At 39.5% G+C, this 14335-nt stretch overlaps 1 protein-coding gene across 3 annotated transcripts; it reads right to left on the reverse strand.

The window, feature by feature from the left end:
- Window positions 1–511: 511 nt before the first annotated feature.
- gata6 (GATA binding protein 6) lies at window positions 512–8668 on the reverse strand. 3 transcript variants are annotated; one of them, XM_023815509.2, is made up of 7 exons: window positions 8518–8668; window positions 6787–7676; window positions 5163–5329; window positions 4194–4319; window positions 3234–3321; window positions 3033–3136; window positions 512–1974 (listed from the first exon to the last, which is right to left on the reverse strand). In XM_023815509.2, exons 2-7 carry the CDS (start codon window positions 7625–7627, stop codon window positions 1807–1809), a joined length of 1494 nt encoding a protein of 497 aa, XP_023671277.1. In that variant the 5' UTR covers window positions 7628–7676; window positions 8518–8668; the 3' UTR covers window positions 512–1806. The 3 variants fall into 3 exon arrangements, with proteins under 3 accessions (XP_023671277.1, XP_023671274.1, XP_023671275.1); XM_023815506.2 differs by having other exon boundaries at window positions 5148–5329; XM_023815507.2 differs by lacking the exon at window positions 8518–8668 and adding an exon at window positions 7984–8461 and having other exon boundaries at window positions 5148–5329.
- Between the last annotated feature and the right edge of the window lie 5667 nt (window positions 8669–14335).

Below are 14335 nucleotides of genomic sequence, written 5' to 3' on the forward strand. Positions count from 1 at the left end.
GTTTGATGGGTCTGGTGCTGTTTTGCAAGGAAGAGTGGAATAAAATTGCCAAGCTAATATGTCCTAAGTTTATACATTCACACCAAAAATACTGAGTGCTGTATTACAAACAGAAGGTGCTTCAACGTAGAATTAATATAAGGATGTGCAATGGGTCCCGCTAGAGATTTTGGGCCCCATGAAACCATATTATATTGGGCCTCCAACCCAGACCAAAACAATGTGCACACCTATGCAGACAGGTTAATCTCCAAAACGCGTTTCACTTGAAAAAGGTAGGAAAAAAATCTGATTTGTCTTGGATTCATTTTTTGCATCACAAAAACTGGCGCTTTTAACAGGGGCGTGGAGATTTTTTCGATGCAGTGTACTCCTGCAGTACTCCTGCAGTACTCCCGCAGTACTCCCAATGTACTCTCGCTGTAGCATCATAAACCCCGCCTAAAGCAAGGTATCAAGGAAGGACTGCTTCATTCTCTCAAAACCAGTGACGCTGCAACCAAAACAAAAATTTTGTATTGGGAAAGTGTCATTATTTTTTTAATTAGCTTTACTTAACAAATAAGAAGGCAATAGCATTTTTTAAACAGAAAGACAAAAGTGAAGCTTTAATCACTCTATACATACATCTGTTATTTTAACAGATAAAAGATTAAATGTATCTTGAAAACATGAGATATAACTGTTTGTGGAGTATTTACATTCGTCAGTTAGGTAGCAAAGTTTTATGCATTTCTATGAAATATTGCCACAGTGCTCTTTCTTATTTTGCATGTAACCTTGTAACAAAAGTTTGCCGTTTTCACCAGTGCAATTTGATCTAGTGAATCTTGCCAGCCATAGTTTGAAAGATGTTTTATTCCTTGTTGTTTTTCCTAAGTAAATTCTATGAACTTTAAATGTGGACCTTCAAAAATCAGATTAAACAATCTTGGGAAGTACCGTCATGTCACACATTTTACACTAATCGCGCAATTTGCCGTTAAATCTGAAATTCTTGATTTAACACTGATTGCCACAACAGAAAGCAATAATTGCACTTCAAAAAATATGATGACGTCAATATATTTTTACCCTGTATAAAACCACAAAATCTATTTTAAATAAAAGTAAAAATTTCCGGAAAAGATTGCTGCTCCAGGACAAGGAAAATGGCATCAAGGATATGCAGAAAGGAATTTAAATTTAAAACGGCACGCAATACCAATTAAAGATTTATTCTGTGCTATTATCACATCTTTATTAACAAACATTATATTTTTCTAACATTGAAAGATTAATAAATATTTCAGCTTTGATTCAGGAAGGATTTTGTAGTAGGTCATCGTCTATTCCAGTTGCTGAGGAAGGCGCTGAAGTTTTGGGAGAATGATGTCGTTTTTTTCCCCTTTTTAGGAATCCAATTAACAGTGTCCATATCTATATCTATGCCTTTAGCCAATTAAAAAATGCCCATGTGACTTTTTTTGCCAACAGAAAGATAAGTCCAAAGCTTGTACCAGCCACAGATTAATAAAAATATGTTTGAAAAGGTCGGAGAGTGAGGGGAAAGGGCATTAAATATTGCAACTTTCAAAGGCATTCAAAGTTTCATTCTCCAGGTGACCCTGTCCCACAGTTCGGATAACAGGTGGGGTGTGCCAAAGGGGAACAGGGTGGGGGGTGGGGTGGGGGTGTTCATTTACGATGTTGTCGTCAAGCTCCTCTTCGGACTTTTTATGGCGGAAAAGAGAAATCCCAATGTGAGGGCAGAAATGCACCTACAGAGTGTAGCCGGGGGGGTCGTCCCTTTGACGGAGTCCGGGATCAGGCCAGGGCCAAAGGACACCAGGATTCACCGCGTACGGAGGACGCCACGTCAGCCGTGGAGGTCAGGCCAACCCCGGGATACAGGCCGTCTGGCACAGTGTATTTGCCCATGGAGCTGCCAGAGCCAGCGCCCTCCCCCTGACTGGCCATTGTGGTGGAGTTAACCTGCAATCACACAAATTTTAAAAAATGGCCCGTCAGTGAGCTGATCTGAAAACCCCCCTTTTCATAATTTTTTTAATCCAGTATATTCTTAAATATTTTGGATACAAAAAAAAAAAACAGGCAGATCAAAGCAGCCGGAGTCCACCCTGAGCATTCAGAGGTTGGTCAGCAAAACATGACCCAGACAGCATGTTTGACGCCTCCAGCAAAGCATTCTGGGATCGAAGTCGCTAATAACCTCTAAGTCAAAACTAAATTCCCGTGAAGGCAATTAGTAAGAACATTTACTCTTGTCATACACTACAACCATAACTGCTAAATGATTACTGACATCGCTATTAGAGTGTGAACACTGGGATGACCATCGGCCCATAAACACTTTTCTCCACCGCGAGTAGAAAATGTCATAAACGATTTTCACCTTGAGACACTGGAATTAAAGGATTTAAAAGTCCTTAAATGCTCGGGAACACAAATAGTTTGGAATAACATAATCTGTTAACATCTAACAATCTAAACTATTGCAATGACTGAATAACAGTTATAAGTTATTAAATTTGGTCTTGCAGCCACCCCCCCTCCGTGTCAGAGTCGGACGCTGCAGGAAAACTAATCTAATCAAAACAGAGAGGCACATTAAAACGGCTAATAAATCACAAGCTGACATTTTGGCCTCCTCCAGACGTCCTCCGGTGCATTTAAGCAAAGTGCAAAATTTCGTTTCATTTCTCCTCTAATGCTGCGCTGAAACTTTTTTAACTGCAGTGTTTACATTACGTGACCACAATGTTTTAGCCACATGCTGCGTGATGAAAGGAGGGATGTTTTTGCGGAAAATATTATTACGTTATCCGTAATTACGGTGGCGTATATTTTAAATTAAAAAGCCGAACCTATTGGGCGATAGTAAAAACCTTCAAAAACAAAAAGCACCCCCATCTCGTTGAAGAAGATTACACTATGTGTATGTGTATTTTTTTTCTCGCTAGATATTTGTGCTACTTTGGGCTTTTCTTAGACGATTTATACCGTGAATCGGATATTTTATTGGGACCTACCGCGGACACCGACACCTGCGCAGGTGACGAGCCGTTTTTCCCGCAGTCTTCGGAGTTGGATGAAGACGTGGAGGTTGGAGTCATGGGCACGGAATTCGTGTTTCCTATGGTGATGAAACAACATAAATAAATAAATAAATTTGTAGAAAACCCCGAATTACAACCCATACATTTTAACGTGGTCGATAAGATCGCACGTACCGGAGGATCCTTTGGTCTTGTTCAGGGTTTTGGGTTTCCGTTTTCTAGTCTGAATTCCCTCTTTCTTCATAGCGAGTGGTCTGGGCACCTATTATAACCACAATGATCAATCATCAGCATAACGTCTCTGTTTCAGATGACAGCTCCTAATTTTTTATTGTTTATATGAAAACATAGGAAATGTCTGCATACGCAAAATAACTGCTTAAATACATTTAGGCCTAAACAGGTTCACCGGTTTCTCTATAAAAGTAATTAATTAGTGCTTGTAGCACCGTTTATATATCTTCAGTTATGTCTTAGCGCGCGAAAATTATGCGATTCACATTTTTATTAATGATTAGGCCTACAGTTAATAAAATACACTAAAAACGGAAAACTGAACAATTAAGTGAAATGTTGCCGAAAGTATTTTATAGTTTCTTTATAAGCCTCAGACTTTTTCGATCTCAAATCCAAATTACAGGCGAATGGCCGCGTCTTTGGAACGGAGAATTTAACTGTATTGGCTGATAAAATAAAATAACATCAGAAGAAATTCCATCCATCCATCCATTTTCTGTAAACGCTCATCCTATTCAGGGTTGCGGGGGGTCCGGAGCCTACGGGCGCAAGGCAGGGAACAACCCAGGATGGGGGGCCAACCCATCGCATGGCACAGTCACACACCAGTCACTCACACATGCACACCTATGGGCAATTTGGTAACTCCAATTAACCTCAGCATGTTTTTGGGCTGTGGGGGGAAACCGCAGTACCCGGAGGAAACTCCACGATGACACGGGGAAAACATGCAAACTCCACACACATGTAACCCAGGCGGAGACTCGAACCCAGGTCCCAGAGGTGTGAGACGACAAGTGCTAACCACTGTCAGAAGAAATTAATTTTAAAAACGAATAAGTTTGTAGCATTAAAACAATACCCCAGTGATTGTATAAAACTTGCTTGGGTACTCACTCCGTGTAGTTTGGTGTAAAGCCCGCAGGCATTGCACACCGGCTCTCCGTCCGCGTTTCTGCGCCACAGCGTCGTAGTGCTGGTCTGGCAGTTGGCGCAGGACAGCCCGATTCGTCTCGATGAGGACTAAAGGCAGAGACGCAAAATTAATCAAACTCATCATATAACACCGGCCAAGCACCGAGCCCTACAGGCTGCGCCAAACAAAACAAGTTCATATTTCAGAAGCGCCCAGGCATGGCAGCACAAGCGTTAAACTATGCCGAAATTAAACATCCAAGTGATCTCACGACTCGTGTCTTTAAACAGATCTATTACGTATTATTTAAAAATAAGTACTTGCAAAGCAACATCACTCGTCATTCATTCAGTAAACATCGTTACAGCTGTAAGTAAAGAACCGCCTGTTTGGTCCTATTTGTATTCGATCCCGTGTTTATTTCAGATGCTTATTACTGCAGTTAAGTGACTTAGGGTGTTAATGTCTGAGTGCCTCGCTTGTGCACTTAAGCGCCTGACGTGTTTTCGCACTAATTATTCGTTATATAGCGCTCGATTTTGGCCAAGTAATAGATTTTTTATAGATATATCAGAGTAATTTCTAAATTATCTGTAATAGAATTACAGAGATTTCATGAAATTCAGACGTAAAGAAAGTCTTGATTCGTTTGTCATTGCTGGGTTGCGTGGGTCTATAATTCTCCATCACTGACCCAAACTCGTCTTTTTGTTCTGCATCATAAAACAGTGCAAAATAATAGTTAATGGTATCCCTTGAGATGACTGATTATTAGTGCGGCCTACTGAAGGTCGCAGATGAGCAATCGGTTTCCTATGCGGCTAATTAATCAAGAGCACCTTCGTTTGGAACCAAAGAAAAGTAATTAGCGCACTTCAGGTAGGCTAAGTAGTTTGTTTAACGACACAGCTCCCAATGGATGAAAAGGAGCTCACGTAAAATGTATTTACCATCCTCTTCTGCGGTTTAATTAGCGGTCGGCTGAGCCCGTTCATTTTGCTGTACAGCCCGCAAGCGTTGCAGAGGAAGTGGCCGGTTCCGTCGCGCCTCCAGAGCGGCGTGGAGATGGATCCGCAGTTCACACATTCCCGGCTCTCTCCGAGGTCGTCCAGCATGTCTGCGGTTCGGAGAAGGGAGCAACCAAATGATGACATCCGCACCGACCATAGCAGAACAATTATTTATCCAACATGGAAATATGCATACAAAAGGACCTGTGATTTTCATCTCAATATTGCTATTTGGCATTAAACAGGGGAAATTGTTGCTATTCTACATCCGTTGTTTAATTAAGCTATTTCCGAAAGCTACAAATTTTCGGATTGTTTTTTCCCGGAAACTAAACTAACTACCGTGACATTTTGAAAATAGTGATTACCTTAAAATAATCAACCCCATCCACAACCAGACTGTTCTTACGCTTATCAATATTTAAAATACGTTTTATATTTTTAGAAGTGTGTAGGCCTATATATTTTACATATATGATCTTTCTACTAACTTCTAAAATTAGGGAAAAAAGGTTTGTTTGTTTTCAAAGTAAAAAGCAATGAGAAGACAACCGTAAATTAAGACTATGTAATATTTTTCTATAGGTGTTTATATAGCGCCTTAAAAACAATTTGGATTAAAATATATAAAATAAGATAAAAAAAAATAATATTTATCTTGACTCGACACATTGTATGTTGTGGGTTTATGTTTGGCCAAATATTTTGCAATTGCAAACAATTATTTAAGTTTCTGGGGATTTTTATATATTTTATATAGCATACAATTCAATGTCCAGTATTTTATATATATTTATATTTTCAGATAATCACATTTTCCACTGGATATGCAATTACTGTATAACGTATCGTTTAATAAAAACAAATTAACTAGAATAAACTTTGTCTATAACTGTATGTTTTATAAACATAGCCCGAATGCATGAACATTATACAGTACTTTCGTTGCTAACTATTTTCGTTGACAGCCATACAATTATGGCTTATTTTCCTAATGAATAATGAACATTCATTTGAGCAGAGCAGCGGAGCAGATTTCATAAGTAAAGGGTCGTCTCTTCGGTAGTAGATTTTACAGTAAGTGTGGTTCTAAAAAGAGCACTCGAGTCTGTAAATACGCCAGTTAGATTAATGGGGCACCTGAAGCTGACTGGGCGAGACATTAGCTATGAACTGAGCTATCGCTCGCGTGCGGAATAAGGCCCCAGGGACAAATTTCGCGGTTATTTGACTGGAAGTAAAACACTAACAATTAGTTCGGCTACTGGTAATGGATTTGCTCTGGCAGTTTCACTCATTTTTTTTGGGAGACCGCTAAAAACATGAAGAATGGACAGATTTTAACTCCAAAATATTCATAAGCCTTCTCAGACTCGAATGGATTTAGTGCATCTTATGGCGGCTCTTCATTTAATAATCAGTCATCTCTGTAATCAGTTCCTTAAACTTAACTAAGAAAAAGAATCACATTGTTTGCTGTTCAAATTGGACACAAGCACGCACTTAATGTTGCATCAACGGCAATGGAAAAATGACATTAATTTACAAATGAATGTTATCTTACCAGTACCGGGCCCTCGGATCGGTAACGGCGGCCGGCTGGGCAGAGTGTGGAGCATCGTGCTGTCAAACGGCCCTCCCGGCCAAGCCGTGGACAGCTGCGGCGCCACGTAGGGCGAATATGGGCTGGGGTAGGATCCATTGAGAGGTCGCGTAAGGCTGTACTGGTCTCTGCCGTTCACATTCAGATGATTACCGTAGCTGCTGTCTCTGGAAGTCCCATTGTTCATGGGCGGACTGGGAGAGTAGGGAAACCGGTTGGATGCGTGCGGGCTCCCGGTGCTGTAAGACGGGCTTTCTGGGGCGGGTTGAGACCAGACTGAGTGATTGGTGACCGCGTGACTGGTTTGCGATGCCCCGGTTCCCTGCATGTAAGGCAGGCTGGACATCATCGGTCCCACCCGGGACGTCGGTACGTACACCGGGGACGCGGGGGTGGAGTGCATGTAGCTGGCCGCAGGAGCGTCGTATCCCACCTGAGTCTGGGCTGCCGCAATGGCGAGCGTTTGATACATGTCGCTGGGGTCGACAATTAAACCACCCTTGTGGCCGGCGCTGGAGATGATGAGTTTGTTCGCCTGGTCTAAATCCGTGAAGAGCGTAATGTCCTCCGAGCCGGGCAGGGTGTTGCCGGGATGTCCGAAGTGAACGTAGGAGTGTAGGGACCTGCCCTCGGGGCGTCGGTTTCCCACGGTGTCCAGATGAACTGGCGTCGATGACCTCAGGTCCTCCGAGGCGTGCCGGTCCCTCCTGTCACCGTGCAGGTAGCTCTGCTCAGCCGGGGACGCTGGGCTGCTGGAGACTTCGCGCTTAACCATTGACCAGCTGTTTTCTCCCAGGTCCATTCAGGAACCGGTTTATACACTGGGGTTCAGGAAATCGGAAAGCAAAACCCTGCGGATGGCACGATAGAGAGAGATGAACACACCGATCACCTAGATCCGACTATAAAAAGAGCGCTCTTAGAAAAGACATTGTCACACATATGGCAAAACCCTAATGAACTGAAAAGGTTGGGGGAAAAAAATGAAAAAGTTCGGATGTTTTGCCGAATTAAAAAAAAACAGACAAAAAAAAATAATAATAGCAAAATGACACTAAAAGCATATAATAATCACAATCAAAATGTCATTCTCCGCGTATAGCTAATGCGAGTTTCTGTCCGCAGTCACTTCGATTTAGTGCCCAATGACAAACTCACCTTCTGGAGCTGTACGTACCCAGGAACTTCTAAGTTCCCCGCCAAGCTATGCTTTACTTTCATCTTTTGAAGATGATTATCCCCGCAGATTTATTAAAATAAAACTGCTTTCGGCGACGTACGTAATACACAAGTTTTAGATAACACTCTTCTTGCTACGCTGAAACTCATCAAGAATCCGACAGGCGTGACACCGCACTACACCGCGCTGGAAGTATCTCCAGCGGAATAACTTCGCCTTAAGTCCCGTCCCCCCTCTTGAGATAGGTTCATCATAATTACCAAAAAACCCACAACGCGGTATAGATAGGAAACAAAATGTCATATGTCTTTGCAGCAAATAGATAACCACGTGATAAGACCCACAACAGATAAGAGCGAGAGGCAGGATAACGGTGACAAAACAATACCCGAAATGATTTAGCTTTTTTCGCAGCTGGCTCGTTAAGCGGTCAAGGAAACCAGATGTTTCACCCGTAAAGAGGGGAAAAAAACGTAACCAAAAGCGAAGTGCAGAAGAAAACTACATCAGACCTATTGGTTGTGTGCCATCAGCGGCTGCTTGAAGTATTTCCACCCTTAGATGTAGCTGGTCTTCGCGAGGATACGGAATGAAAGGCCGGCTGCCGTCGTGACTGAGTTTAAGAGAGGAGGCGCCTCTTGTAGCTGCAGTTAGAAACTGCAAGCCGGCCCCTGATTGGATTCAAGTTGAGCAAACACATCAGCTTGACGGGGGTGCTAGCCTGGGCGATCAATCAAAGGAAAAAGCAGAGCGAGGTCCGATCAGCACTAAAAATGTCTGAAACGGGAGATACATTTTTAAAAACTCTCATTGTTAAACTGCGGACCAAAGTATTATGGAATTTAGAGTACCCGGGCTGCAAATAACCGTATTCGCTTAACCACAGATATGCTAATATTACAGAAAACAATAAATTAGGCCCTCGCCATGCACACATATAGGCCAGTGTATTTGTAAAAAAATATATATATGCACTTTAAAAAGCATACAAAATACCATAGCAACTGTGGATTTTAACTACATAGACCTATACATAAAAATAATGTTGTTTTGTTATTTAGCGAAAACAACAGATTTGGCTGTTGTATTACGTATAAACGGCGCCTTTGGGTGCCGGCCGGGCGCTAAAACTGATGTTAACACCCGACTCCCTGATAGTGACAAAATTTCCAGACAAAACCAATATTTATAAAATATGGATAGAATTAAAGTCAAACAATAATACAATATTAGCCTTTTCCTGATTCCTATATATACATACATATATATGCCTGTATAGCCCTCTTATTCTGAGTACATAAATACACAAATAAAATGATTCCGCCGTTTTTAAAAGGATTAAGAATTAAAAATTTACGTGAAGCAAAGGAATTTGATAAACGATGCGATTATAATTACCGAAATAATATAAATTAGCATTTACTTTCGCCAAGGCCTTCAAACCTTTCGCTTTAATGCAGTTTAATATCAAACTATGATTTAATCTCCGTCGTTTTTCTATTGTTTATTTACTTATTCATTCGTTGACTCTGAAAGGGTTTGCTTTCTTTGGGTTCGTTATGTTAATCAAGACGGTGCCGCTAATTCGTTTACCTAAGCTGAGCACTTTAAAGGGTCTCTACCCATGGAATCAACAACTCTCAGCGTGAAGCGTGTATTTTGAAGGTATTGACTTTGAACGCGGTGCTAATTCATTCACCTAGAATATGCGTTACACTCAGAAGTGATCAACAGAGACGAGGTGTCAATTAAATTATTCATGGCGAAGCCATCGGCGGTCGCCCCTTTCAGTCTCTTAGGAAAGTTGGATTTCGTACCTCTCTGCGCAGAGTAAAACCGAATTGTTCTTTGTTCTCCATGCACTTAGGCTATTAAACAAACTGGAGTGCGTCCCGTAATAACTGCATTTAGGGGTAAACTGCAGGTCACGGAGTTTAGCCGTATTACCGAGCAGAGACTCGGATTCGGGAGGCTAATATTTGCAAGATGTTTGCCTTTTTCCCAATGCGATTGTGGTTTAAACGGGCCCATCTTTTACATTTTAAGAAGAGGCATAATCTAATTCACAAGATAAAAGTTGAATGACTGAGACATTTCTAATGGGAACAATTTCGCCTTTGGTCCCAAAGCTTAGGAAGATTTAAAAAGAGTTTAATTCCAAGCTACTTTTGTTTCTATTTAATGATACATTTAATGGGTATTGTATGACATTAATAATACAGTGATTAATGAACTATCGGCGAGGTTCTGTTGTCATTGAAATTGCGTGTATGGTATATTTTGCTAACATAACATTCACACAGTGTTACAGATAAACAATTCCTATGTGTATTTTATGTAATTTAATTTATTTTTTGTAGTAGGTCCGGAATACACGGGCCGGGCGTCACTGTCCATCCACTGTCCCGTGAGACAAACGAGGTGTTTTCGTTCGGCGTGTCTCTTTGACAAAAACTGTTAAAGAATGGCTCGGAGTGAAGGAGCCGCACTGTCTCCCAGCCCGCTATCTTCACATTAACCAGGAACGGTCTGGACTGGCACCGACAGAGCAGATAACCAGGGAAGGAGGAATGAGTCACCCAGGCAGGGGTTCATCCACGGGATAAGTGAAATCCAGATATTTTTGGACCAGAACTGTGTCTTTGCTTCGGCACCTTTATTTGTAAACATGCGGATCTAGTTTCACACGGAATTTTCTTCAGTTTACCGATACTAGCCTATGCATATGTATATTACGATACGCGTTTATTGGTTGTCATTTAAAATAAAGAACTAATTGTTATAAATGTTTTTCTTTTGTTTTTAAATGGCCATACGTTGTTCGTTTTAATAACAACAGTGATTTTTATAATTCCTCATCCATCCTTATGGATGCAAAACATCATAAATAAAATAATTTTTAGGTACCGAATAGGCCTATAGCCGTCGATATACAGTAGCAATTACAGAAATGATAAAAGGGAAAGAGTGGCGATAATCATCACAATATTATGATTTTATATATATATATATATATATAAACAGAAATAGTGTTTTTTCAGTGAACATCGAATTACACACATCAACGACATGTGTATATTACTATACAAAAGCATTAATAATTGCTCAGTAGCGCTCAAAATTTAAAAAAGTGTTTGTTTGGATAAAGACAAAGTTTGCAAAAGTGCGGAAGAAAAAAAAAACCAAACAATATCACTTGCACAATTAACTATGCTTATCACCATATGCTTATAGTAAATGTAATTAATCGAAATTAAAATGGAAAAATGCATGAAATATGGTGGCTGTTAGTGTGATGTTCATTTGACAAGATTCAAGTAAACATTTGAATGATTATTCAATGAATAGGTATTATTATATAAAGGATGATTTAACATTTGCTGTAAAATTGTAGAACTGTATTTTTCATGCAACAAAATAACCGAAACGCCTAAGACAGGCCTAACGATTTCTCCTATCTCTTTCATTACATAATAGCATCTACATGCACAGCCACCGAATGTCACTGCCCTATATGTACAAAGTTGATAATGATTATCTCCCCGAGTCGCATTTTGTGATACTGAAATGCCAGAAATGGATTTCCGATTATACAGCACCCAGTGTTAGAAATTAGGCTGTTTCGCTGTTCGGTTTAAGATAAGATAGAATATTTGCAGAAGAGCTTATTAAAAGACTGAACCACCGAATATACGACGTTATATAAATAGGTTCCTACCTATGCTGTCACTCTGTGATGCACTGGCTACTCTTATTTAAAGTCCGTTTGAAAGTAAAGGCTAATATCGCAGATGGATATTTTAACCTTCTTCGTGTCGGTTGGTCAACTGTCATACTCTACGGTCTTGCAAACTGTAAGTTTAAAATCTATAAAGCAGAAGCTGGACTATTTTCAGCGCTTACTCAAATGCCTTTTGGTTTGTACTGGTGTGTTAGCTGTCCATTCTTCCACGCAGGTAAACTTAACCATCTCGTGGAGCACAATGAACGCCGTTTGATGCAATTTAAATGCAGATACAACAGCGTATGCAGACCGACAGATCATTCAGGTGTTGCCGTATTATAGGTACTGTCTCACATCCAATTTGCATGAATATTTCTTGATGTAGGCTAAGTCTCATTAAGTGAAAGTATTTGATTAATAAACAAATAATTAGTAATGCAAAAAAAACCTAAATATTAATTTATCTAACAATTAATATATTTCATTAGGCTAAATGATCTTTTAGTCTCTTTTACATACTTTAGATCTCCTTTAGTCACGTTCTTTAAACTATTATTATTATAATAATAATTATTGTTGTTCATAAATAATAACAACAACAATAATAATAATAATAATAATAACGTCGAGCGTTAGAGGCTCACAGGTTTATACTCGAATATGGATTTGTGATTGACAGGATCGAATCAGTAAGTAATGTCTGAGTACTGACGCCAATCTCCATTTTGACAATGACGCCTAACTGGGAGGCCTGTTTGATCAGCCCGATCTCTGTCCGTGAATTAAATTTATGATTTTAAATCACGGATTCGCAATTATTGGCAAAATAACAGGACGCACTTTCACAAACTGATTGATAAAAAAAGAACTTTAATGTACATTTCGTATAGAACTTCGATTTCGTGAACATCGAAAATGTTTAATCTTTCGGCGAAATAAAAGTAAAAAGCTTTTACTTGCAGTAAAAGAGAATGAGCAGTATTAGCGCGCTTTCGCAAAGCAAAGATGGCGGCAATTTAACGAACATTTTAAAATAGTTAAACGTACGTGTCATAAAACCCTTGTACACTGGCTTTTAGATTCCTGGACGCTCTTATTTACTGCCATTATTAAAGTGGATCTTCTTTGAATGTGATTTATGTAGTTCTGCCCCTTCGCCCGCTTTATGGTTGCAGTCAAACAACCTTGATTAAGTTCGAGACCCGCAAATGTTTCAGATCTTCTGAGTTCAAACCTTTAATTCCCTGAGTAGCCAGACACCGATGATTAAGACCTCGTGTACCGCTTTGAGGGGAACCAGACAACGTGAATACTTTTAAAAGCTACACTTTCCCAAACGTGAAACCCTACCCCCGTGCGTAAACAAATTAAATATGGTCTCCTTCTGAGGAATATAAATAGGGCTACATACAAAGACAGCATTAGACTTTGTTTCCATGCAATGCTATTATTATTATTATTATTATTATTATTATTATTATTATTATTATTATTGCTGCGAAGCTGCGTAATACTATTTTTTTTAACAAAATACATGTAGGCCTACATCACTTTAATATTTGTTCCATAGTAGAAAAAAAAATTCGGCATACATTTAGTACTGCAGACTAATGACAAATTATTATTATTAATAATAATAATTATTATTACGTTGTAAAATGCAAGTTTCTGTTATAATTCACCCAAAACGAAATATGAATTACCGCTTACTGATGTGACGATACTTTAATTTAAGTTTTAAAGCAAATGTAAAAGGGTGCTTTTCTGACAAGACTTCGTTAAATACAAGCAAAATATATTGCGGGGCTTATTTATAAGCGGTTAGTATGCTTATAATATGGGATTTTGCATTTTCACTTAGATATGATATACAAAGAAATTAAATTTGAAAGCTAAATGTAGCTAAACGACAGTCAGCTCAGACTCGCTGGCCTTGCCGCGTTCAATAATTAACAATAAACGCCGTTTGTCCTGCTCGCTCTTTCGGTCCCGCTGCTGGAATGAAAACTGTGGCATATAGACATTTAAAAGTCACTGATTCACAATCATGCGTTTTATATTTTTGTTTTCACTGAAATAGAAAAAAACCACAAACAGTAGGCCTAAATTGTATTACGAAAACAAGAGTTTTATTGAAAGAGGTTTTTATCTCACTGAAATTCAGCAGGCTTGACCTTGCGGGAAATCTTTCATTTGACTCTAAAGACAAGCCAGCATCGTCGCTTTCATTTACACTCGGCATTTACCCGATCCAATAGGTTTTATATAGCAGTTCCACGTATATCTACGTTGAGACAAATGACGCGGGGTTCGGGTAACCTTTACATGACGAAGTAGTGTATATTTCCTTAGAGCGTGCTTAACAAAACCCATGAAATTTAACGGTATTACAACTAAATACAATATCAATAAGCAATTACATTTAATTGATGATTCAAGAACCTGCAAATCCAAGCTACAAATATTTTATTAAATCCAAATAACGGCTGAAACGAAAAATATGAAATGACAGTGTGCGCTGTGCAGGCAGAGATTTTAACCGCCTGTCATTCGGTGAACCAGTGGATTATTTATGATCAAACAGATCCTTTGGGATCACACGATTA

This window comes from Paramormyrops kingsleyae, chromosome 4, assembly GCF_048594095.1.
Source record: "Paramormyrops kingsleyae isolate MSU_618 chromosome 4, PKINGS_0.4, whole genome shotgun sequence".
Taxonomy (NCBI): domain Eukaryota; kingdom Metazoa; phylum Chordata; class Actinopteri; order Osteoglossiformes; family Mormyridae; genus Paramormyrops; species Paramormyrops kingsleyae.